This window comes from Echiichthys vipera, assembly GCF_963691815.1.
Source record: "Echiichthys vipera genome assembly, chromosome: 17".
NCBI lineage: Eukaryota > Metazoa > Chordata > Actinopteri > Perciformes > Trachinidae > Echiichthys > Echiichthys vipera.
Window position 1 is genome coordinate 25,835,690 of NC_139842.1, and position 26,715 is coordinate 25,862,404.

The following is a 26,715-nucleotide window of genomic DNA, read 5'->3' on the forward strand; positions in this document are numbered from 1 at the left end:
TAAAAGTTTTCAAAATTTGAAAAGAGATCATTCTTTAAAAAAGCAAGATTTTTACAAATATATACAACTACGTAATTACTTCAATAAGGTAATTAGAAACTATACATTGGATCCGGAAGACCCAATACTGAAAGAGTGATACGTGCTTATCCATCAGAGCGAGTCAAGGGTACTATATCTAGATTATATAAGGGCTTCATAATTTAAAAAAAGACTACGCTACAGACTACATTAAAGATAATTGGGAGAAGTTAGGTAATTTTCAAATTCCCAAGGAGGAGTGGTACAGTTGTTGCGAGTTTCTGTGGAAATGCACCAACTCGCATACATGGAGAGAATTTGCATGGAAATGTTTAATCAGATTTTTTGTAACCCCTGAACAGAAAGCTCACTTTGCAGGAGAGGATCCACAGTGCTGGAGGATGTGTGGGAGCCGGGGTGCAAACCACTGGCATATATTCTGGGAATGTCCAGTAATGGTAAATTTCTGGTCAGAGATGCACAACGTTTTAGAAAACATGTTTTATATGAAAATACCATATCATTTCAAAACTTTTATTCTGGGAGAAAATCATTATTTCACAGGGCATCTCAACAAATACCTATTTGGCGCTCTGATCTCTGCCGGCAAGAAAACCATCACACGACACTGGCTGCATCCTGACTCCCCCACAATAGACGAATGGGCCGATATTGTTAATGAAATATATAAAATGGAAAAGATGACTTCCTCACTTCGGCTACAAATGGACAAATTCACAAGGTCGTGGTCAAAATGGGTCTTCTATGTACAAATGTCACAGCCGCATCCTGGAAACTAAATTATTTGTCTCCACCCACTTACTTTCTTTGTCCTTTCCCTGTTGGTTTGAAGGACTGCCATGCCCTATACGATCTATACATACATATCAAAACTCTTATGTTGTTGTTTGGTCTCCCTACAAAGGATTGTAGCCGCAGTTACAGGCCCACACATCCCGTTTTGATTCATCCTTTTTTTCTTTTTTTCTTTTTTTCTTTTGTCTGTCTTTAGTTGGTCTTGTTTGTTTTTTTCCGTTTAAAAATATAAAGAATATGCAGGTTTTGTTTCTTTTAACATTACACAACTACAGTATGACAACAGCTATGTTTTGATATGCTGATGTTTTCCTCTCTTCTTGACAATAATTGTAAATCAAGAGATCAATACCGACTGTGAAAGTGAAAAACCACTCAACATTATACAACTAAAGTATGACCACATTCAGAGTCTGTATGAAATGTGCAAACACAGTGGTATAGTTAGAACTAATCAAAGGCTTCTGAATGATGACAATTGTACAATGTTTGTTAATCTCTATAGCATGGCAGAGAATGGCAGAGGCAGAGCGGTCACATTAGAGCAGTACAGTGAAAATGTATTTTGAATACAGACTGAGATGAGTGAGAAGAGTGATTTCTATGGGTCTGTGCAAGCTGAAAAGATCTTCCTAAATTCATAACAACATGCAGAAATTATGAAAAAAAAGAGGACAAAAAGAGGCTTGGATGGGAGGGAACAGAGTGTTATTACTGATCTATTCACTGTTTTGGTCACGCTGTCACAGTTGCTGTCTGATCCTGGAAACAATCCATTATCTAATGCTTTCGCTATTTTTTGATTTATTGTGACAAAAATATTTTTGAATTGCAGTGAATCAGATATTTGTGAACACTAACTCATCTAAAACTCATCTTATATATCAAAAATACTATAGTGCATTAATCACATTGGGTTTATGACTATATAATACTTAATAATACTAAATGCTCAAAATCCCTAATGACTTATGAATCATAATACATTTGGCAAACCCTTGGTGCTTCTTCTAGCACCATCATCAGGACAAATCTCCAATACTTTTATGGGGTTTTTGACCAAATACCTGCAAAACTAAACAAACATGTTAACATGTATGTGTTAGCACAGCCACACTAGTGGTGTTTGATGTATCAGTGTTTCCCCTCCCATTATATTAGGGAGGCTGCTGCGCCCCCCCAACGGCATTCCCCGCCCCCCTTTAACGTCAAGTAAACTTGATTTAGTTGTATTTTCTGAACAGCGTCAAATCCCAACAGGGGTCATTAAAGGATCTGTCCTATAAAACAGCTCTGTCCTTTTAGTAAACAATCTGAACAGCCTCAACAACATCTTATTTCCACGACAGCATGTAAATTCTGTCTCTACATGGTTGCTCTTTACAATTCTCAGAAAACTCAGACAGCATTGGAAATGCACTTGTTCAAAGATTGTTTGTTAAATTGTTTGTGAAGGGGGGGGGGTTGATTTAACTTTGGACTGTTTCCGTTTTCTGGGAAGATTATTTGGAGCTTTTGGACAATTATTTAAAAGACATTTTCTGATGCCGAGTGTAGCTCATTTCAGGGGCGGAGTGGGACACAAAACAATCGGCCCAACCCATCCCCTCCACCAGGACTTACGGAAATATGACCACTAGATGGCAGGAGGCAAAATCACAGAAATGACAATAAAGTGTAGGTTTAAAGCTTTTATGAGGAACTATGAAGAACTCAGCTCAAATATTTTGCTAATTCTCAACAACGTCAAAATAAACAGATTCTAGATAGGAATGTAGCTGGGCTCTGACCTTTGATGGAGATCTCCTTGCCCTGAAAGTTGTTCAGGTAGCGCAGCAGCACCTCCTTCCAGTAACTGCGGTAACTGATAAGGCCCAGGTCAGACAGGGGGCGCTCAGGTGAACCCACCTTCTCCTCCACCTTAGACAACAGGTAACCTTAAAGGACAGACCAGATAGAGCTTTTTGTTGAATACAACCCTCCTTAAGCATTTCTCCTACCACTGAGAAAACAGAAATAAGGATACAGATAAAATATAGTAAAAAATTAATGACTGTAATATCCAAAACACCAGCGTGTGCAAGGGCTTCCTCAAAGGGGCAAGTACCTCAGACAGCCTTCTAAATCTGGTGTTATTGTGCTGTGCAGAATCTCTTGGTCAGAATTGAGTTTATAGGACAAAAAACACACACATACAAGGACACACAAAGGGGAATACACACAGTGGTCTGCACTCACTGAAGTCTATGAGCATCTTTCCGTAGCCCTGCCTCATGTACTGTGGCATGGTGAGGATGCAGGACACATTGTAGTTCAGGAATGAGTTCTTCTCCTGCAGAGGGAGTATAAATCCATAGGCGCAATGGTTTGACTGCAGGGTTCCTACACATTTTCCATTTCGAAATTCCAGACTTTTCCAGACCTCTCAGGATTTTTCAGTTAATATTAAACATCTGAATACCAATAGGTGCTTTTTACACTTTTTACACGGATGAATGGATCTTTTTGCCGCTGCATATGGCTTAAAATTGCCATCTCCCCCATGTTGGGGATGTCGAAGGATTTGAGGCATACTTTGCATCTTTATTTTCCCAATTGGCATCCTTTATCAACCATCTTTATATTTTTTCTTCATGAAACCAGCCCTTGGAAAACTTGCATCGACCCATGACACTCTCGCTGCCGAAAACAGATCGGCTGGCTCGATGACACTTGGGAAAAAATCCAATGGGAAAAAATCCTATAAATGAGAATCACAGTTGCACGACGAATGGTAACCATGGTAACCCGACACCATTCTACAGACAGCTTGATTAGTTTCATATCATCTACAGGTCGGCTGTGTCTCGTTAGTAAACTTGTTTTGATTTGTATATATTAATATATTTATTTTAGAGTGTGAGATAATAGTCTGGAAACAACACAAACATTTTTCCAAACTCTTTTCCCTTTTTCCAAGCTTATCCAGAGCTGGAAATGACTCAATTTAAATTCAGTACTTTTCCACACTGTGTAGGAATCCTGTGACTGGCGTGGGTTTTCAGGGTTTATATCAGTACTAATATTTTCGTATTTAAGGTCACTGATATTTGAGCTGATATTTACAAAAGGCAGAGGATTTCTTTTCTGGCAAAAGCTTTTTGTCTGATTTTACTCATTTCTTTTGGCCTTTGGTCTCTGTAATTGGCTGCCAGGTTACCTTAGAGAAGTATCCGACTAGATGGCAGCCTGTGTTGTCAGCTTCAGTCATGACATAAAAGAGGAAAGGTTCAACATCATAATACAAAGTCTTGTGGTCCAGGAAGAGCTTCGCCAGCAGACACAAGTTTTGACAGTAAATCTGTAAGAAGAGCATCAAAGGCATTATTACTGATTAAAGACCACAGTTGCTTAATCTCACACAAACAGATCTCCATCTCATTAGTATGGAAGTATACATCAGACTGGCAATACATCATCACTTTTGTGGGGGAAAACACCCCCAGGTCCTGCATAGATGACAACAGCATAAAAGGATGTTGAACATCAACAAACTAACCAGTTTCTAATCAATAACGCTGTGCCTAAGAATTACTGTGTAGTGGATTTCACCACTACTAAATCCCAAAATGCTGATCTCTTAGTTCCCCGGCCATATCCTTAAAAGATGAATATTCCCTGTCAGTGTGGTAAAAGGCTACATATTGCCGGTAACAGTCACTCCTGATGGATTGCTTACATTAGCTTGAGTGGGAGGCGGCTCCAGTACAGTCATACAATATAGTAGCATCAGGCTGTCGTCTGCAAACTCAGCCAAACAGTTGGCTATTAAGAGGTTGCTTATTTACAACACTAACAACAGTGATTCATTCAAACGTGTTCAGATATGCAATATCCGGCTACTGTGATGTGGGACATCACAGCAATCAACCTTCAGTTATTAATTATCGCGAATCCTCGGGTTCAGGCAAGGTTGCAAAATATTAATAATACATGTCTCTGAAATAAACAATTGTTTAACAAAATATTGCATGCATAATGCATGTAGTCAGTTAAACCCATAAAGGGTTATGTCCTGTACCCGTATGTGTATTGTATTAAATTCAGACACAAACAATTGTTAAAAAGGCCAGAGACACAGGTTGCTCTTCAAGGTGAAGAGGTTACATTACAGAAAACCAGCTCCAGATATGCCATGTTTTACATGTACAGCCAATCTAACACAATGGACTTGAATCCACTAGCATCACCTCTCGATAATGCTCAAACTGTTCATTAGCTTGTCTAATAGTTGTAGCTGACGTGCCAAGGGGTCAAAGGACCTTCCAGTGGTTTAAGAGAACTTGTTGCATTCACCACTTGTTTTTTTAACTTTAAGGTATAAATAAAATTTAAAAGTGATTGAGACCTATTGTATAGGGTATGTACAGTTAGCCTGCCTTTCACTATAGAGGGAAAAACATTTAGAATTTAAACAAGAAGAATAACACCTTAATATTATCATGGCCTGCCAGTTTATTGAGACATTTCGATTTCATGTACTTTTCTAGCATATTTTGACACCAAAAATTCAGTATTTGTAAGTTCTCCCACTCTGAAAGCTGCCTCATGCAAATACTCCCGACCGTGTGACACCTATATAATATTCTCTTATTCATCTCCATGATTAAGACATCCTCTTGACTGTCCTTCTAATTTATGGGCCACTTTTCTTTAGCAAAGTGCTTTTTAGTATCACCCGTTGACAGTGCAGCGCTACGTGTGTTATGTTGGAACAAAGCAGATCAGGCAGCCCTATATCTAACTGACTATCCTGACCATAATCCTGGACCTTCTGGGGGAAGGTCAGGAGTTCTGCAGCACATGTTTACCTTGTTCTTCTTTCCGTCTACCTCAAAGACAGAGATGTTCCCCTTCCTGTAGATCTCATCACCTGGAGGGTGCTTCCACACACACTTGGCCTTTATGCAACAGAGGTAAGAGAAAGCAGGATAGTTTAGTTCATATACAAGTTAGTGTGACAGGAATTACAATTAACATGTTTTGGGTTTTCAAACACAGGACAAAACACTTTCTTTATCTCATCATGATGCAGAAGTTTTCTTTATATTTGCATACAATGTACAGCCCTGTATATCTTGAGGAGATACTTCCCTTTATCCTGTGATACAAGTGGGACTGAAATTTATAATGATGACTCTGTGATACTCAAAGCACGGGACAAGTCGATAACAGACGGGTTAAATCCGTTCATTAAGTGGGTTATAAGCGCTTTTTGGAAGCAGATGCCTTGTGACGACAAGGACCATATTGTTTTCCTGTGTGTTGACCTAATGTATGTATGAATGTATGCATATGTGAGTTTTTTTAATTAGCCGTTTGTGTGCTACACAGACTGGGGAAAATGTATTAAAAATCCTAAGAAACGATTTATATAGGAGAAGAATTCAGAAATAAATGAACAAAGTCAAAATAATACATTTTTTGATTGTATTACTCTTAAAAGTAATTTTTCATGACAGGTGGCAGAAAATTCCGAAGCATTTCAAATAATGGAGATTTTCCTGCTTTTTATATTATATTAAACTGAAATTTGGGACATAGGCAACTCCTTGAACCATGAGATTTTAATCCAACTATTTGCCTTGCAGAATGCAAATATCGGTTTTATCTATTTAAGGAGCTATTTGCCAGAAAAAAGGATCACAGAGATGACAGTGAACTATCGGCTCTCCCTGTAATGCAACTGAAAATATACAGAGTGTAGGAACCTCGATAGGAATTGCTTCTTTGTGAATACACTCTGGATCCCCCGTCTGACCATCTGCTCAGCGTCACAGGAAGGGAGTGTGAATTAAGACGTTTTTATACTTGTTTCAATGTGAGATAAGGTGTTTTACAACCTCAAACCCTCCTAGGGCAATTAAAACCCAGAACTCCAGGACATCTCCTCAAGGATGGAGGAACTCTTATCCTACATCAACGTCAAATCTGACCGCAATTTAAACTGAAGGGTCGGTCTCTCACCCAGGAGACAGAGGGACGTTCAGTGATAAGGACAAGAAAAAGAACTTGGAAAGTTGGAAAAACAGTTAAAGATCGCTGTTTCATCGTAACTGGTTGTTCAAAGACATTCTTGCAAATATGTAACAGTTTATGCATTATTTGTATCTTGTTGTGATTATGTTTATGTGGTTTCAGAAGTGTAAAGTCTCCATCTAATTCCTGAAATATTCTGTGTTTGAATAATACTTTCCTTCACTCAGTAGGGTTATCTGTTAAAACTGACTGCCTAAAGATTTTGGTTAAATTGGATATCAGAAAGATTAATTCTTCTTAATTCTTAAGGTTGGCCTTAATTCTTAAGGTTGGCCTTTTACTACAACTCCTGGTTAAAAACGTTGATGGTAATTAAGTTCTGATCCGAGCTCTGTTGACAGGCTAATTAGAGCCAGTTTAAGTCCGTCAGTAATATTATAAACTAGCCCCTTGGGTCTGAATCACTCTGGTCTTAAACTTTTTATATCCACATTTAACCCTTTGTCACTCATCTATTCAGTATTGCACTATTCTGTATTATCCTTGCTAGGTAACCAAATAAATGTTTATAACTTTACGTCGTTGTGAGAGTCTTCCCTTCTGTGCAGAAATTGATGGCCCCTGATAAGGCTGTGGTACGAACTGACGCGTTCAAGACGAGACTGATAAAATTTCAATAATCAATTACTTTAAGTTATTAACAGGTATTAAACCTTCACCAAAGTTTAATAAAACATCCTGTCTTATTTTGGTGTGGTGCCCTACTTCAAGGTAAATTAAATCCTAAATTCGAGTTAATTCATGTTTGATTCGGCTACTAATCTATTCTAGCCATAATACGTGTAGGCTCCTTCTCCTACAAGAGTTACTTCACTTTTACCTGCTCTGAAGCTTATTTTAACTAGGATAATTGATGCATAACTGTCAGATTGACCCTTTTAAGCTAATCCTAATGAATAACCTAACCTAACCGGAAGTAAAATGAGCATGTTATGAAGTAGCAGAAAAACTAAATCAAAGGTATTCAGAGAAAATGTATTTTATAGTGAGAATCAACATGGGTAAAAATTGCATTATTAAGATAATGTTCACTTGATCCTTTAGAACATGAAAGTAGGAGAATGTTACGTTAGTGGTAGATTCAAATGAAAATAGCATCCATTGGTGAGATTACACAAATACTAATCAGGGTTTAAAAAAACAGTGCTGTCGAATCTTTGCATTTATTGAGCATTAGAGTAAATCAAAGTGAATGTAAAATAAAATTCATTGCAGCTTTAACAAAATAATAAATGTGTAACCATCACCACCAAAGCCATTACTCCCACCATTCTCTCTGCCCTTACCAACATCAAAACCTGGATGAATCACAACTTCCTGAAATTCAGCAATAAAACGGAGATCATCATCTTCAGCCCAAAATCCATCCTCCCCACCTTCCAGAACTTCTCCCTCTGCATCGATTGTCCCTCTGTCTCTCCCTCCCCCTGGTCAGAAACCTCGGCATCATCATGGACCCCACACTCTCCTTCAAGTCACACATCAACCACGTCACCAAAACTTCTTTCTTCCACCTCTGCAACATTGCACACCTCAGCTCGCCTCTCTCTTCCTCAGCGACCGAAACACTCATCCACGCCTTCATCACCTCCAGACTCGACTACTGCAACAGCATCCGCTAGTCTATGGCCACCCCTCCACTGCACTTCAAAAACTGCAATATGTACAAAACTCCACCGCCCGATTGCCCACATCACTCCTATCCTCCGTGAACTTCACTGGCTTCCTGTACAACCCTCTGGATTTTCCTGTCCCTCGCCATCCTAAACTCAGAAACACACCCATCATTCAAGAGTCAGCTTAAATCCCATCTCTTCAGGATCACCTACAACAACTAAAATCCACCATCTTCCACCCTCTGTTTTTCTATTAACGTGATGTTCTTTTGTTCTACTGTTGTTTAACGTGCTTTCTGTTTGTCTATTTTATTTTTTTATGTGTAAAGCGTCTTTGAGTACTGAGAAAAGCGCTATATAAAATTGATCTATTATTATTATTATTACTATTATCATTATTATTAAGTAGACAAGGAGCAATTTAAATATGGAAGTAAATTAAAGGAGAGTTAATACAAAGTTAAAAGTTGATTAATGTCTGTATATATTATTTGGTCATCAGAGAGTGAAAGGAAGAGCAAAAGGAAAGAAAATTGGCTGAAGAATACTGTTCTCTGAAAATCTGACCTAGATTCAGTGACTGAAAGAGAACATGACACCCTGTTACAGCCACCAAGGTCATGTTTACAAAACTTGCACAAGTACATTTAGAGGAGAGAAAATAAGAGATTTGAGCCGAACAGCGATTGAATTTGGCAACTATTGGGTTATAAATTAATAATGTTTGTTAAGTAAAGGGAAATCAATTTGCAACAATTGTGTTTTCATGAAGCTAATGGTGACAATGCCTGATGATTCAGAGTAAACACAGAACAGAACATGCTAGAGGGACTTTGACTGCCGAACTACTATGCTGCAGTTTGAATTTAGTGACAAACTGAGACTAAAACTGCATCAAAAGAACTTTTAACACAGACATAAAAAATGACATCTCCAAAAGCAAAGGAAAATAAACAAAAATGAGAAATAGAAACAAAGATAAAATAATCTTTGAGGCACCAAGCCTATGACAACGCAGGAAATCTGAAAATAACCTGAGAATATTAAAATAAATGAGAAAACAGAGAAAATTAGAACAAATTATATTAAACAAAATTTAATTTGATAAAAGAATTCCAAAAATAAAGATAAATGAATAATAACTTTATGTTTGTGTTTTGGAAGTCTGAAAAGAAATGTGAACAAAACAAGCAAGTTTTAATGGCTTTAACTGTTCGTCTGTCTTTGTTTCCTCCCCAACCGGTGCAGACAGATGTCCGTCCTCCATAGAGCTGGGTCTGTCCCACATTCCTGCCTGTTATAGGGAAGGTTTTGGTTGCCACCTTACTCTACGGGGGAATTGTTGGGTCTATGTAAATCATAAATGTCATAGAGTATGGTCTATACCTACTCTGTAAAGTGTCCTGAGACAACTTTTGTTATGATTTGGCACTATAAATAAAATTGAATTGAAATTGAATTGAATTTTGAACTTCACGCAGTGTCCATTTTTTTTAACCCGAAAAGAATTTTGCACCTACATTTAGGAATAAAGGTACAAATTTGGGGGGACAGTTATGACATTCATCCACACATTAATATGTAAGCAACTGAAATATTTTATTACAAGTATCCAGTGGGGATATTTTACCTTTCTGTCTTTTGATGTGCTGTTATTCATTATTATTTCGGTTATTTCAAAAGACTCCTTTAAATGCCTTGTTATAAATACATTTTTTGAGGGGGAATGTGTACACAAAATCCTGTTTACACGAATACAGAAATAAGATCAAATCTACAAATGTTTAATATTAATCAAAGAAGAAATTTCAAGTGGAAGACTGACAAAGATTCAGCTAACAGCCAACATGTGCATAGCAGTACATATACAGTACAGTACATACATCTTAATAAGGCATTGGCACATTCATGTTCGATCTAAAAAACAACGGGGCGTAAAGCACTATAGTAATAAATATATTTTTGTTTTCCTCATTTATAGAGGTTATTCCCCTCTGTTACTTCCCTATTCTTTGGAATCAATAGAAATAAACATAATCTAGCTTCTGTTCACAGATGAATGCATTTTGTTTTATTTTTCATTTTAAATATTTAATTTTAATCTTTCCCTCATTTTTATTTTTTATTTTCTCCCTCATTCAACGCATAAATGATTTAAATGATTTTTAATGCGTTTTGATAAAGGGATTTTTTAAATGATTTGTTGTAATCGAAGACATTTTTTTTAAGTTAAAGAAACACATTTTCTTTTCTTTTCAAATAATCAACTTTTTAAAATTTGTTCATTGTTGATGTTGAGTGAAACTACAGCTGGGTTACTATGGCAACATAGTCTTGCGTCATATATCTCTCTCTTTTACTCCTTTTTATAATCATGAGGTGATAGGTTTTCAATATCTAAAGACTCATTAACTGGAAAATCCAGACTGAAACTATTTAACTAGCATAAAGAAATGTTTACAACAAATAGAGGAAAATAGATTAGGCTGAGGGATCTTTAGTTCAGGGGAAGACAAAACAAAGGCATGGACAGATAATCTCATCTCTGTCAGTGTGTCAAAACATGCAGGATTCTGATCTTGACTGAAACTGCCCAAGGAAACTTCGACATGTGGACCAGAGGAGCCGGGGGAGCCGGGGATCAAACAGCTGATCGTGAAAGATGATACAACTTTTTTATAAATAAAAAAAGAGATGAAGCCACTAATGTTATGTGTATCTTGGACTGAAGAAAGTTCAGTTCTTTAGTGCTTCAGAAAAAGATTATGACTTTAAAATTATGAATAATTTTTATTGTGAAAATATGAAATGTTTGAATAGTCGTACAGCAATGATATATTTCTTGTGCTAGTTTATTTTGTTTTGTTTTTTTATTAGTGAAAACATTTTGTAAAGTTGTAAAAGTCTTCTAGATTACACTTGATTTTATCATAGCAAATGATTGATTATGAATTTGCAAAACATCAATTTTTCTCTCTGAGCACCTGGTGTTTCCAAATTTGGACGAGTAAGAAACTCACCCTCATGTCCACTGTGATAGAATGCACTCTTACCGACTACATCATTAAATGGGCTATAGGCTTTCTGCCTATAGAGAAACAAAGGTTTTGAGAAAGACAAGAGCTAACCATGAGTAACAAGTGACCCCATGAAAGTGATAAATGTTTGTTATGCACTACTCTTTGAATCCAAACCGTTTCCTTTGTTAAAGAAAAGATGATAAAGCATTCTTTCTGACTGACAAGATCCTTTTCGCATATCCCAGTTTTGAAAATATATTAATAAAGAAACTGATATATTCTAAGTGAGTTTATTCAGATGGGAAAATATATATTAATTTAATTATTCAAGAGAAATGATGAACAGATGGTTGTTTTTTTTACATACTTTTGCTTTTATTTCAAGAATTTATTTTTTGAAAAAGACAACAAGCTCATATTTGTTTTTTTTGTTTTGTTTCTTTGTTTGCTTTTCCTGTCCAGATAAAAGTAACGTGAGAGACAGAAAGGGGGGGGTTAAGAGATAACAGCTGTCACATTTTTTAAGTGTCACCACTTTAAACTTTGTGAGTTTTTCAGAGCAGAATGTGTGAGCACACCATGGACACAGCCCATCACTGGGCCAGAGCACAGAGTCTCCGCTCTGACCACCAGGCAAATGACCAAAGGACAGCTGCTAGGTGTGTCCACAGCTCCCCAACGAAAAGGACACGGCACTGCCTGTGGCGCTGTGGCTCCTGAACGCCTCTGAGACAACAGAACAATGGTGACTCTCACCAAGCCTGTGACATCAGGAATCATCATCAACCTTGCCCCCTGGCCCATTGTCCTCATTGCTACATGGTCAGCTATGACCCTTAACCTGGGACCACAACAAGGAGTTGTGTGCTTTTTCGGAAATGCCTGACTCCACACGACCTGGGTGCATCTCCATGCAACCAGACTGTCAGGGGACACGTGCAGGAGCATGTGGGATGTTGCACACAACAACAGGACACAAGCACGGAAACCTTTATGCAAACTTTTGACACCTTCATGGCACGGCTGGATTACTACACACGGATGCAGACGTGTGACAAAACACGTTTCCCTTTCCCTGAAGGAAAAGGGGTTCCACAAAACTGATGAAATTGCTTTGGAACCTGACTGAACTTACTGCTTCTGAGTTTTGTTACAGTAACAACAGTCATTCAGGGCCTCGGGAATGTGGCCTTGTGACTCCTGACTGACCAGAGAGGATTAAAATGACTGCTTTTTGTCCAAAGGTGGCATCACCCTGTGAGGGTCTGCACCACTGAGTCAACCCTGCGTATGGTGGAACTCTCCAGGGGTAATGAAAACCCTACTGCCGGAAACTCAGAGTTGGGAAAAATGCACAGAATGCTCTGTGGAAATTTGAACGGTGGTGTGTTTTCACTGCAAGGAGGCATCATTTCCTGATGTTATGCCAACAACAACAAACGCACAGACTGGCCAGCAGTATCAGTGCCAGGAGAAAAGGGACGGTGGTAAAGACTGACTCCCCAACAGTCTGTCTTGTACTTGTACCACTGATGGCTGAAGAGGAGAAATAAGCGAGTGGGACATCAGAAATCAATGTCAAAAGTAAGTAAAGCCCTGGCAAGGCAAGTGATGACTTTGAAGACTATGCCAGTACTCTGGACTCGAGTGACTGCTGGGAGTGGCTTCTCTCACTGATTTCAGCAAAGCGAACTGGAGAGTATTGAGCTATTGTTGATTTCATTGGGTCACAGGGCCTGTGGTAACCCCAAACCTTTTGCAGATGTAAAGTTAACAACAGGTCAGACTGTAACTTTTGTGTGCAGAGATGATGGCATTCAACATACAGCCAGAGTTTTAGGTAGAGCAGGAAAAGCCGCAGGAAAGTACAAAAACTGGTATAATCTACAACACATTGAACCTTATGGCAGTGGGGGTCAGAAGGAGTCACTTGATATATCACATGTTGAAAGTCTTAACATTGAGTCAGACGACAGAGAGGCTGTTGTACTCATAACAAAAGACATTTCATTTGATGCAGCAAACAAGAAGAGCTAGAGAATAGGCACAATAACGATGTTTTTGAGGAGGTTGAAAATGCAGGCCAAAAATGTGTCTCTACCAGATGGGTCTGTAGTCTCAAAGAAACTCCCAAGGGTGAGCACGGCTTGTAGCCACATTTTTTAAAGACCTCAATATGCAAGAGTTACAGAAATATTCTCCAATATGTGCCTTAGAATCTCTTAGGCTATTGTTATCAGTAATCTGCGAGAATCAGTGGCAAGTGCATTCTTTGGACATCAAATCTGCGTTCTTGCAGGGCATGGAGCTGTCCAGGGATGTTTATATCCGGTCCCCTCCCGAGGCAGGCATTGACAATGTTTTATGGAAGCTAAAGAAATGTGTATATGGTCTTGCTGATGCATCTCTATATTGGTAAAACAAAGTCAAAGCCATCATGCTGAGCAGAGGTGGTAGAATGTCGCAGGTGGATCCAGCAGTCTTTTATTGGTTAGACAAGGACTTCAACACTTTATGTGGCATCTTGTGTTGACCTGCTATCTCGCCCTGAACATCCCCTGTACCCCACTGTCAACACGCAAGACAAAGCAGTGGCCATAGAAGGGGTTAATCGGACTTTGGACATGCAGGTGAGTCCAATTCAGTGGGAGGAGGAATTCCACATATGGTTTTGAGCCTAAAAGACTGTCTATATCACACAACAGTGTCATGGTCCTGGGTTTTGGATTAGTTTGTTTGCCAATATTTATTAAATTATTAAATTGTCCTTGCTGCCTCCTCATCTATTCGTGTTTGGGTTCTTCTCCTGCTGCCTGCACTTCAGACCGTGACAAACAGTCTTTTTCACATCTTTAAAATATGAAACATGGCCTTGTGCAGGTTGTTAGCAGGAAGTACATACAGACACAGTCAATCTCAATTTGAGATGATGATGATTTACATCATTTGCAGATGTAAATTTAGAATTTTAGAAATTACATTGTGTATTGTTGTGTTTTGGAACTTATTGTACCTCTTGTTTCCATTTGTTTGTGGGGTACACCTGGCTCCAAATTGAGTTTCCCGTTTGGGAAGTGACTAAACTAAATTGAACTGATCTCTATTTGCCAGCAGATGCCCGAAGAAAAAGCAGCCTTACCATGTGTCTGCGCAGAATGGTCTGGCTCTTCATGTACTTAAGGCAGAATTCGCACATGTAGAGCCTCCCCAGGCGGGCGTACTCCTCCGGGTATGGAGAATGGTACCACGTGTCCAGCTCGTAGCGGCCAAACACAATGGTCTTTATCATGTTGCTGCCCTCTGACACCTGCCCAGCCAGACGAAGTTTCTCCTGTACAGGCCAGGCCAGGACAGAAAGGAGGGAAAGGAAGGTGGGAAAAGGAAGTGAAAAGGTACAAAAAGGAGAAGAAGGGAGGGCAGGTGAGCAGGCAGAGGGGAGAGAGGAGAAAGACGAAACATCCCAATTATTCAGGGAAGAGGATCAGGTGAACCAAAGATCGTACATAGGAAAATCTCAGTGGAGGCAACAAGCCACAAAATAAGATGCAGGAAGAAAGATTAGAATGAGCAGCAAACAGGAAAAGGCTTTATATAAAGGTTTAAAACAAATGTACAAGTTTACATGTTATCTGCAAGGACTTCTAAGACAACGTGAAAATACTGCAATTTTGGTACCAAAGTATTTTCAAAATCTCTGAAACTGAATTTAACACTTAAATGGTAAAGAAATAAATGGTACACAAAATTGAAGGTTTTTATTTAGTGATGAAATAGAAATCTACCGCAGTTTGAAAAGCTAAATCTATTGTTTGTTTTGGAATATGACAAATATATATTCTATATTATATATATTATATATATGCCATTTCTGAACCATCTTTGTGAAGTGTGAGTGAAAATAACAACGCCTTCTCATCTGAATGGGTCACAAAGTTACAGAGCAGAAGGAAAAACAAACACAGAATAACAGGAAGTGTTGTCCAAACTACCAAAAATATCTCAGTCTCCTCCTGTGGCTGCAGAGGAGGGTTTGCTGACTGAAACAGAGAAGAAGAGGAATAATGCAGAAAAGGGGAGGACAAAAAACAAAGAGAAGGAGGAAAGAGTAAGGGAGGGTGACGATGAGTTTTCTCTCTTACAATGTCCTCCGAAGCACGTGCCTGCGCTTTCCTGAACAGCTCAAGGTCGTAGTCGCTGGTGATGTTCTCCAGCAACGGCTCCCTGTTTGCTCCGTGGCTCTGACGGTGCTCCTGGAGATGAGGGGTAAAAGAATATAGTATGGGAAGGATGTGAAGGGGAGAGGTACAGTATATGAAGGAGTATTGAAAATACATTAATTTCCCACTTACCATGTACTTGTCCTTCTGCTCTTTATTGAGGGCAGAATTCCTCTTCCTCCTCAGCTCTGTCACCTTCTCCTTGTAGCGCAGCTGACGCTCTGTAGGGGCCTGAGAACACACAGAGACAAACGCTTAAACAGACAAGATTTTGCATTTACATTTTGACCCCTTTACTTTTTGAGGAGTGACTGATGAGAATATATAAAGAAATAATGTCTCGTTGACTTATATCAATTTCAATGAATACAAGAACTAATATGTTATCACTATACCAGCCTCCCACAGGAATCTATACTCTGGCCACTTTCGTATAGCCTTTATATAAATGATTTGCCTTTTGTCAGAGGAGACCCAGCCATATGCTGATAATACAGTGACCATACTTATGCACAGACAGCAGCCTAATTACAAACATACCAATGCCATAAATCATATTACAGCGTGGCTAAACTGATCATGCCTTAAGTTCTGTGTCGTTTTTTATCAGTCTTTTATTTAAAGTCTCCTGTGTTTCTCCTTCATCTGCTGGTTTCCCAGCCTCACACTGAAATATAATAACAACTTGCACAGCATTATAAACACATGTTCTAAGATCACAGGAGTGAAATTTAGGGACCTGACCAGTTTTTGTGACCAACAACCTCTACAAACTCATGGTACCCTTTTGAAATAGTAGCTTTCTTTGTTTTACAGCCTGAACTGATAATATACAAAAAATATATATTTTTCCAGCGTGATTTACACTTTTTTGCCTTACAACATTTAAGGGATTTTTTTTTCAACATTTCTGAAAATGAATAAAAAATGAAAAACTAGAATATCGGTGTTGTAAAAGTGATGAGTCCCTTTAGAATAACCATTCTAAACATTCTCAGGTTTAACCAATCACCTTCCAGATTACACACCAAGTTAACTGGACTCCACCTGAAATCAGCTGTGGTGTTTTTGATTTGACTTCAGAATAAAATCAGCTGTTCCTTTGATTTGACTTCAGAATAAAATCAGCTGTTACTTGAGGATTCCTCTCCTAGTCGTGCATGGTAACACCAATAATTCACCATGGTTGGAAAGATGCTTTCAGAAGAGCTCTGGGATAAAGTTGTGGATAGGCACAAGTTAGGAGAAGGATCTAAAAAGATTTCAAAGGCTTTAACTCTCCCTCTGAGGACCGTTCAGAGTATTGTCCAGAAGTGGAAGGCATATGGATCCACCAAGACCTGGACTAGATCGGGCCGCCCCTCCAAACTGGATGTGACAACAATTTCACAAGTTCTACATGTTTGGCAGGGTGGAAAAAAGAAGCCTCTTCTGAAAAAATGTCACACTGAGTCTCATAAAAAAAACATACTGAAGATTCTGATGCCATGTGTTAAATGTTATACAGTCAGGTGAGACCAAAACTGAACTTTTTGGGCTGAACTCTAAGCTCTATGTTTGTCAGAAACCAAACCCAGCACACCACCCAAAACACAGCATCCCTACAGTGAAGCATGATGGTGGCAGCATTATGTTGTGTTCTTCAGCAGGGACTGGGCAGTTGGTCAGGATTGAAGGGAAAATGGATGCTGTCAATGAACCCACATTCTTGAGGAAATCACTTGAAAATGGGCAGATGGTTCACCTCCCAGCATGACATTGACCCAAAACACACCTCCATAAAACAACACAGTGGTTAAAGGAAAGGACGGTGAATGTCCCAGAGTGGCCCAGTCAGAGCCCGGACCTGAATCCTACAGAACATCTGTGGATGGACTTGAAGAGTGCAGTCCATCAGCGCTCACCACAGAATCTGACTGAACTCCAACAGTTCTGCAGGAAGAATGAAATAATTTCCCAATCTAGGTGCACAAAGCTGGTAGTGACAGATCCATACAGACTGATGGCTGTAATTAAAGAAAAAGTTAATTACTTTTTTCCCCCCAGATTTAATACTTTAGGTATTAAAACTCATCACTTTTCCAACCCTGCTATTCTAGTTTTTCATTTTTTATTAATTTTCAGAAATTCTGAAAAACAAAATTTACTTGAAGGCGAAATGTGTAAATCACACTGGGTTTTTTTTCTTATGTTTTATCATTTCAGGCTGTAAAACAAAAAGAGTGACTTTTTTGAAAGGGTATCAAAACTTTCTATAGAAAAGAGTAACACATGAGGCCACGCCCCCATTCTGGGGAAAACAAACAAACTTCAACTGGTGGTAAATACAAATCCCTTTAGGTTAACCGGTCTGGAAACCTCCTGCAGTGGCTAACGTGAGTAAGACAGACAGATGTATTACATTGTTGCAGAGCGATGATCGGCGTTATATGGAAAAAATCAAAGAGTTAGAAAACGTTTGTCCAGTTTACCAGAGGAGAAGTGGAGCCACTCAGTGTCCAGAGGTGACATCCCCACACATTTATCCTACCTCACTGAATCAGCAGGTAATGCAGAACGATGACAACGATCCCTTTCTCTGTCCTTAATATGCTGTGGTTTTAGTTTAGCTCAGTGAAAGAAAACAAACAGCCAAGGCTTTGTCCACCTGAGGTTTAATGATCTTTCTCTCTCTGACACACACAATCTTTTATGTGACGTAGGGTTTCTCTCTTTTATAGGCACTGTATGGTTCAGCATCACAAATGTGCAGGTTACCCATGATGCCATGTGCACTAATGCTCCTCCATACCATAACGGATGCTGGCTTTTGAACTATGTGCTGATGACAAGCAGGATGATCCCTCTTTGGCGTACAAGACTTCCAAAAAGACTTTCACATTGTGAGTGGTCCGACCACAGGAGAGTTTTCCACTTGGCCTCAGTCCATCTTAAATGAGCTCAGGCCCAGAGAAGGCAGCAGCGCTTCTGGATCTGGTTTCTATACGGTTTCCTCTTTGCATGGTCGAGTCTCAACTGTCATGTGTGGATGCAGTGATAAACTGCTTTGTGGAAGTGTTCCTGAGCCCATGCACTGATGTCCACTACACAGTCCGTCTGTTTTAATCAACATCACAACCTCGGTTTTCATACAGACATTTCTTCAGATTCTGTGAATCTTTTAATGATATTATGTTCACTACTTTTCAGTCCTCTGTTCAGCCTTGCATGATTTATTTTCTCCTATCTGATTAAGTATAACTTGCAGCTCATTACCATGAGTTATGCTGTGGCATTACTTTTATCCTATGCATATCAATTTCATGTATGACATTTTTTAAGATATGTATTTAATGTCATCTTTCCAGAGACAACGGATTGAAATCAGCATTTTAGGCCAACTCTGGCTCATTTACAGTTATTCTGTAATCTCTCTCTCTGTAAAATAAGATAATTACATCAGACCACTGTGACTCAGCCAACAGCAACCCTTCATCACTTTGCCTCTGGCCCTGCTACGCTGAGAATTCACAGTGTCATCTGTGACCTGAGGTATTGCTGCTTTAAGAGTAAAAGTAATGCTGCAATGTGTGGGAATTCCCACTCATACACACAGACACGCACAAACACACACACCCTCATTTCTTGACGAAGTGAATGGGACAGGTGAAATTAGGCAGGGTCACAGCTTTCACCTGGACTCCCTTTGATTGCTCAGTTCAGTGGATAAAGAGAATAAGTTTCCCTTTTCTGTACCCTCACAGAAATACAGTATATTTATATACATGTTCCTCTGAGTTAGGTGCGAGCATGTGTCATCATGTGTTATGCATGTCTGATACACTTGCACATGCTATTAATATCTACGTGAATGTGTGCTTGTCTGTTACCTGGTTTCTTGTGGAGTGTCTGTTCTCGTCCTGGCGGTGTGACAGCGTCCTTTCTTCAGCCTGTTTGTCGCGGGTCGATGCCTTGCCCTACCAAAACATCAACACTGTCTACCACCAACGACTCACAATCACCCCCACAGTGGAAAAACTGTGTTCCTGGAGGCTTCGCAGCTTGGCAACTTCAATTTGAGTCTGTTGGGTTCCTTTAGCTTCATTCACTGGACACTTGGTCGCAGTGCGATGACTGAGATGTTCCCACAGTGGAAACTTGGTCTGACTAATGAGTAATATCATAAAAGCGACACAGTAGTGACTGGAGCAAATGTGGCAGATTTTGTCACTATAACATATCAAAATAAAATAAATATAACAGAAATCACATTAAATGGTCAGAGCTTCTTGGGGAAGTGTTTCTGTCTTAAAATCCGATCGGCATCATGGTTTCACACTCACTCCTTAAACTGGAATCCCTACTGATAGATCTTTGTGTGTATGTGCGTGTACCTTGCATTCATCAGCAGAGAGATTGTGGTAGAGAGGACATCCTGATATGGAGAAATGTCTCTCATGCCTCCCTGTTAGATGACCTGATAGAAAAAGAGAAGGAGAAAGGGGGAGGGAGACGGAGAGAGATATGTAGAGAGCTCAGGGTTGATGCATACGAGCATCTGAGCCAATGAAAACTGTTGCAGTGTTCGTGCCCTCACCCAGTGAGTTGCACCCAGGTGTGGGACACTTCATGTTGAAGTTGTAGCTCTCATGGAAGCGGCGTCGTTTGGGCCGGTGGGAAAGGTCATGGGCGGCGGCCTCTTTGAGTGACAGCTCTTTGGCCAATCGCTCGTCTTCCTCTTGTGAAACTACAATATCGTTGCTAGAAGACACAAGGTTGGTGCTGGGGCTGGAAACCTCGATGTCTGACTCTGAGGATGGTGCGTTACCTGTCGGGGTCCGGGGAGGGGTCTCGTCCCGGTCCGCCCCCTGCTTCAGATCTGCTGAGCCAATCAGAACAAAGGGAATTAGAGGAAATGGTAGCAAGAATGCTGGGTATGAACTTAGAACGCCTGCAGTCTGTGTTTTTTAACTGAAAATGGCAAGAAAATGGTCATTTTCATAGGTTTGTCATAGAGATAATACTGTATATATTAACATGTACCCTAATATCTTATGTTAAAGGCTTGGTTCAATTATAGGGCAGATGATCAAATTTTCTATTCTATTTCCTTTCAGCATTCATGTTAACTAATTGGGCTGTTCACAAACAACGCAACGCTGCCAGCTCGCGATATGGAGCGATAATTTTTGGTGTCTGGTCTTTTTTCCATGTGGGCTGCAAGCGAATCTGGCAGGACACACTGATAATCTATATTGTATATGATAAAAATGATCTGATGAAATAAAAGGTATACTAATTAAGATTTTTTTCCTGTCCGATAGCCGACCCCTAATGACTACCCCCCCTAATTCAGTCAAAATGATTATTGTTGCTTAACAGCTTAACGCTTAATTATTAACATTCCTATAAAATATGCATCCCATGCCTGCCAACTCCTTTGATTTTTTGAGTTTCAAATCTGCCCGGCCTATATTTATCATAAATAGCCTAGTGATGCTTCACTACTTTTGTGAATATTATTATGTCATTCCACACTAAATCCACATATTTGTTGTGTCTAAAGTGAGTGACAGAGACGAGCAGACATTACAAACTGGGGTAAGTGGACGGTAATAATATGGGTTAATAATACACTTCCCCAGGGGTATTTCAATAGACCAAAATCCCCTATCAAATAATGCTACTGCACATGTGAAGAACCACTAAGTAACGTAGTACATCTCGATAGGGAGCACATGATATTAGGTATATACGGTATACAGTATAGCTTTCACACAGTGTAGAAGTGCTGGACTAATTACAGCTATTGTGGGTTGGACAACAGCAGTACAGCAACAGTAGCACTGACACAAAAACACGTCAATAATTAAAAACCAATATATATCCCTTTACAATAGCCCATATGGTCATGGAAATGTTTTACCACTTCTCTATATCTATTTCCACAAATGTGTCTTATGGGAATTCTCTGTAGTCTGCAAATGTTAGCACATGCAGATGCAGTTAAAACCCACCAGCAGTGGCTGCCAGCAGAGAAATCCAATAGTAGAGACTGATGTTACTGCAGCACAACACCATGCAGCACTGTTTGAAAAATAGGAGAGGAATGGGCTGCCCTATGCCCTGTTCACCTGCCTCTCGCAGTAACATTTGACAATTTAAGATGTCGGCAATTATTTTGCAAAACTCTGCCAAAGCTTATGAATGTCTTTATCTTTGTATTTCACCCCAGAACATCTTTCCTTATACAACATGCATTTAAAGTGAGTATTTTCCTGTGAAACCCTGCAGAAAGACACGCAAACACGGCCCCTTCAAAACTTATTGTGACCACAATAATCAAGGTTTTTGGTTTTGACAACAAGCAAAAACTGTTAAAAATCAGATTATATTCAGGTTAAAGCAATATTTCGGTTTGTCAAACGCCACATAAATACCTTACCCTGGTTAAAATCAGGGTTCTGATGATAAATGATTACACCATTCATTCATTGATTAACAGACCTAAATAACTCCTTTAGTAACCGGAGCGTACCCAGAGTAAGGTCAGGTTATGAGTCTGTGCATGCTCCATAGGTTGTAACTGCCCCTCCCCACTCTGTGGCTTTTTATTTTAGGTTTTTTACCTGGAAATAAAATAGACCAGGAAGCACGTGCAAAAAAAAAAACGTGAAAAAAACCCAGCAACAACACAAATTCTACCTTTAAACCGACTAAGGACTTCGCCATGGCAACTAATGTTACTACTAAGAAGAGCCCTTTCTATTGTTATTCTATAAGGATCATTTGATTACATTCTCCTACTTTCTTCCAACTTCACAACATTTCCAGACTTCGCCCATCCCTGTCTCAATCCGGCATTGAAGTACTTGAAGTACCACGCATTCGTCACATCCCTTATCCACCATTACTGTTTTTATAAATGTATGTGTCTGTTTGCTTTGTCTTTATTGGTGTACTTGTCATGTTTTTCTGTTTTTAACGTTTGAGTTTTTTTTTCCTATGCATTGTAAGGCGTCCTTGGGTGTCCTGAAAAGAAGTGAAATAAAACTGAACTGAAATAAAGTGAGGCTCCAGTCTGGCTTCAATGTCTGTGCGTGGCCATAGACTGGGTTTCTCTCTTCATTTAATCACCAGAAAAACAACTGCATCATTAAACATCATTATGCCCATTCGTCACCAAATTGTGTCTGATCATGGATGAATTGAACCTACATATTATACATAAATGCTCACCACTGTGTCAGGCCACTGTCTGTGTCAGACGCTCTCGCCCAGGATCAGAGGGCAAGACGTATTTTGCAGTTTGCCTTTATTGATAGTCTACATTAAAGTTGTACTCTGTAATTGTCTTTTAAGTTCCTATCTGTTACAGAGTGAGTTAAACAATGGTGATTGATCATGTGACCCACTAATGAAAGACCTTTTTGCTGAGTAATCCAATATCTGTGTCTGTGGAGACATTCCCTCTCTAGATGGAAATAAGCCTCCATGTTAGTGACGCTGCTGACAGCGGTTAGTCTGTCGGCCAAGACATCACCAACGGTTATGCTTCGTTCACTTGTAATGGGAAATTCTAACTTCTGAGTCAGGCTTGTAGTAAGGCTAGAAGTATAATAGGAAAGCATGTGTGTTTGGATTTAAGAGGGGGGCATATAGGGGCGAACATGCAGTAGAGAGGTGAATGTGTTTCAATAAAGTTTACAAAAGAGCAAAAAAAAAAACAATTGTCAACACACATAGTGACCGTTACAAGATGGAGGCTCTAAAAGAGCAGGCTGACCTGCAGTTACATTTTACTGCCACAGAGGCAATCTCAATTCTTATGGAGTGCAACTTTAAACACAAAAAAATAAAAACAAATACCTAAACAACGAAAATGAAAACCGAATGCTACCAAACAAATGCATATTTGAATATTCGGATCCAGCCTTATAAAGCACACAGAGATGTAACAGCCTGTTCATCATCAAATACCGGAAGTCTGAACGCTAAAGGGTGCCTTAGGTGTTGCTATCAGACCCCAAGGGACCTGACAAAGCAGCAGTATGGAGAATAAGAACGGGCTGCTCGCCCTGCAGCTGTTGGCCGGGGGTCAAGTCTACACCCAGAAACGTCCCGGTCCCTCTCAAACTATGAAGTAAACGGAAAATTCAGGCAGAGGGCAAAATCTGCAGATACAGATACCACCACACACTTCTAGTGGCTCATAAGTGATCATAGAAAAAATATTACTTTTGTATTAGATTAAATTGTGTTTTTAGAATAATCCAGCATTATTATACCTTTAACATTAAGTCTGGTGTTCTACAGGGTACATTTTAAGGGCTTTTGATGTTTTTACTTTTTTTATGTTTATAAACTGGCATCTAGTATTTTAATTTGCTAAAAATAATAGAAATGTAAATAAGTCTAAAGTTATTTTTTTATTTTGTTTCTAAATGTGTGTTTTCTTTTACTAGAAGGGAGTCACACGACTAGCCTCTCGTATTTTGGCTTTAGCTGCACATCTGTTGATACTGTTTTAATTTGTTAGAATTTACTTTGACTTTTCACATTTCATCTTTCTATTTTGTATTGTGCAAATGAACAAAAAAGATTTGCATGACATAGACATTAAAAACATTCATAAATGATATTAACTGTGTATCATGAAATCACTGCATATATATATCTGCTTTAATGGTTACAGATCACCTTCTACAGTGACTGAAGACCAGATCCTGGTCTCTGTTAAGTAATTCATTTGTCACAATCCAGGATATGTACTGAGCCATATTTGTCTTCTTTATAATCAGGAACACACTGTGATCACAGACGGAGCTCATGACATTAGCTGAATGGCACTACAATGAATGAATGAAGCACACTTTCTCCTCTTTCCCAACCCCTCCGCCTCATCTTGATGTTACTCCATTTTTTCTCTGCTCTCCTATGGGATGGATACAATGTCATATTTTGAAACTAAAAAAAGACAGCGCTGCTAAAACTCAGCTGACTCGCAAGCTTGCAACTGTGTGGGGAGAATTTTGAAAAATGTTTGTTTTAAACTCCCTTCTGAAAGTAGAGTCTACAATATGGGTGCAAATGTACATGAAGAATTTTCAAGATAAAGATTCACCCTTTTGAAACTCAAGTTTCAACATTTCAAAACTATTTTTCCCAACATATGAGCACCAGTTTTCAGATGACCATTTAAAAGGTTGGAAAACAAACTAAACAGTCCATGAGAATAGAGATAACTTTGAAAGTGTGTTGGAGAAATGGGCAATGCTGTGGTCACACCGGCTGCATGAATCTGCTTCCCACTAAGTTTCTCGCACAGGTTGAAATATTTCAACTCACGCGTCATTTGTGTTGCTGCCGCAAATTTGTCAGTCTTTGCATTTAGTTTGTATTAAATTGTGTCACATAATTACGGGTGGTGGGAACACAACATAAAAAGAGTGCTGCAGTTGTCAAGTTGTCTTGAAAAGAGTTTTCATATCTTGAAGAACACGATAGACAACACTGATGGTTTCAGTTGGTTATTTACTGTTATGAAATTAAACTGTACTCTGTATATTTATGTGCACATTGTAAAACTCCTCCCTGTAGTGGTATTTATGTTGTTGTAATGTCATATTGTTGTGCATAAAGTTTGTTAAACTAACCAACTATATAGTTAATGAGGTCATCAGGTCACTCACTCCTCTGATAAAGCTGAAGCCTTAATAACCCTCTTCTTAGATGACTCACTAATGTGAACATTATCTGTAATAAAAAAATAATTAAATCAGATAATAAAATCAAAATAATTATCTCATTATCACAAGAAAATGGAGGAAATAAAAGGTATGGTATGTATGACCGTTTAGGGATTTCGGTAAGTGAGAGCATTTTAATATAGAATAATATTTTATCATTTTTTCAGCCTATCAAGCCTTAAAAACTTGGTTTTGAATCTAGGAAAAACATTTTTCAAGTCGATTCCAAGTGTAGAAATACTGTGTTTCAACTTTCTGAAGCTTCTTTTCAATATCAAAATATGACATTATATCCCATACTTTTCCCCCTTCTTTTTAAACTCCTTCATCTACTCATCACTCTTTCCTTTTACTCTCCCTGACTGTACTACTCTCGTCACTTTTCCTCTTCTCTCTTTTCATCTCCTCTTCTTTCTTTTGTGCCTCTGTTTCTACTCTCCTCACAAATTTATTTGCTTATGATTTCTCCTGCTGCCAAGAGGGGTGCCTGAATACACCAAACAGCATCCACTTTTGATTAATAAAATGTTGAAACCACCCCTTAAATATAAAATACAGATAATAATTTCTAGGACATACGGAAACACTACTGGTCTCACCATTAGCCTCGGTATCCGAGCCAGATGACCTGCTCTGACGCAGTGGGTATTTTTTTGCTGTGGTGTTTGTCGCCCCCTGCTGGCTGCGTGTGATCCTGCGCCCGGTGGAGAAGACGGACGCTGCCACTGTTGCTGCTGCTGCTGCTGCTGCTGCTGCGGACTCCGCTGATGAATCCAGGCCTTCTTCAGGACCTGTGTGCGCAGGAGAACTGCTCCGTACTGAGCTGCAGTTATCTAGGAGAGAACAGAAGAAATGACTTACTTAGCATACATTTAACTTAACTACAGCAACAGTGGGTTTTTAATTGCCAGCTATTTTGATTATCAATTAATCATTTAAGAATTTTTTTAAGGCAAAAAAGACAACATTTTCTAGTTGCATCTTCTAAATTGTGAGGATCTGCTGCTACACATTGTCACATGTAAACATCAAATGGGCATCTTTATGTTTTAGATGAGTAGCGATTTGATGTTGAGAAAGATAAATGAAGAAAATAATCAGTAAATTAAATATATAGAAAAAAATAATGACAATAATCATTCCTACTAAGATTGTCTACATACATATTTGAAGAGAAGCATTACAAGTTTTCCAAATTCTAGATTCATTTCTTAAACAT

General features: G+C 39.0%; 1 protein-coding gene across 9 annotated transcripts in view; it reads right to left on the reverse strand.

Moving 5' to 3' along the window:
- The window catches only part of LOC310960020 (histone acetyltransferase KAT7-like), a 43,050-nt gene that overhangs the window by 12,425 nt on the left and 3,910 nt on the right, over positions 1-26,715 (reverse strand). Inside the window, exons 3-15 of one of the 9 annotated variants that reach the window (XM_083931602.1) lie at positions 26,096-26,329; positions 20,576-20,626; positions 20,345-20,494; positions 20,142-20,224; positions 19,638-19,724; positions 15,901-15,999; positions 15,691-15,801; positions 15,541-15,588; positions 14,691-14,882; positions 5,688-5,777; positions 4,037-4,177; positions 3,076-3,169; positions 2,628-2,774 (exon numbers count right to left, since the gene is read on the reverse strand). In XM_083931602.1, the coding sequence (XP_083787728.1) occupies positions 2,628-2,774; positions 3,076-3,169; positions 4,037-4,177; positions 5,688-5,777; positions 14,691-14,882; positions 15,541-15,588; positions 15,691-15,801; positions 15,901-15,999; positions 19,638-19,724; positions 20,142-20,224; positions 20,345-20,494; positions 20,576-20,626; positions 26,096-26,329 (1,527 nt within the window). Of the gene's footprint in view, positions 1-2,627; positions 2,775-3,075; positions 3,170-4,036; positions 4,178-5,687; positions 5,778-14,690; positions 14,883-15,540; positions 15,589-15,690; positions 16,000-19,637; positions 19,725-20,141; positions 20,225-20,344; positions 20,630-26,095; positions 26,330-26,715 lie in introns of all 9 variants that reach the window. The other 8 variants (XM_083931599.1, XM_083931598.1, XM_083931601.1 and 5 more) reach the window with 8 other exon arrangements.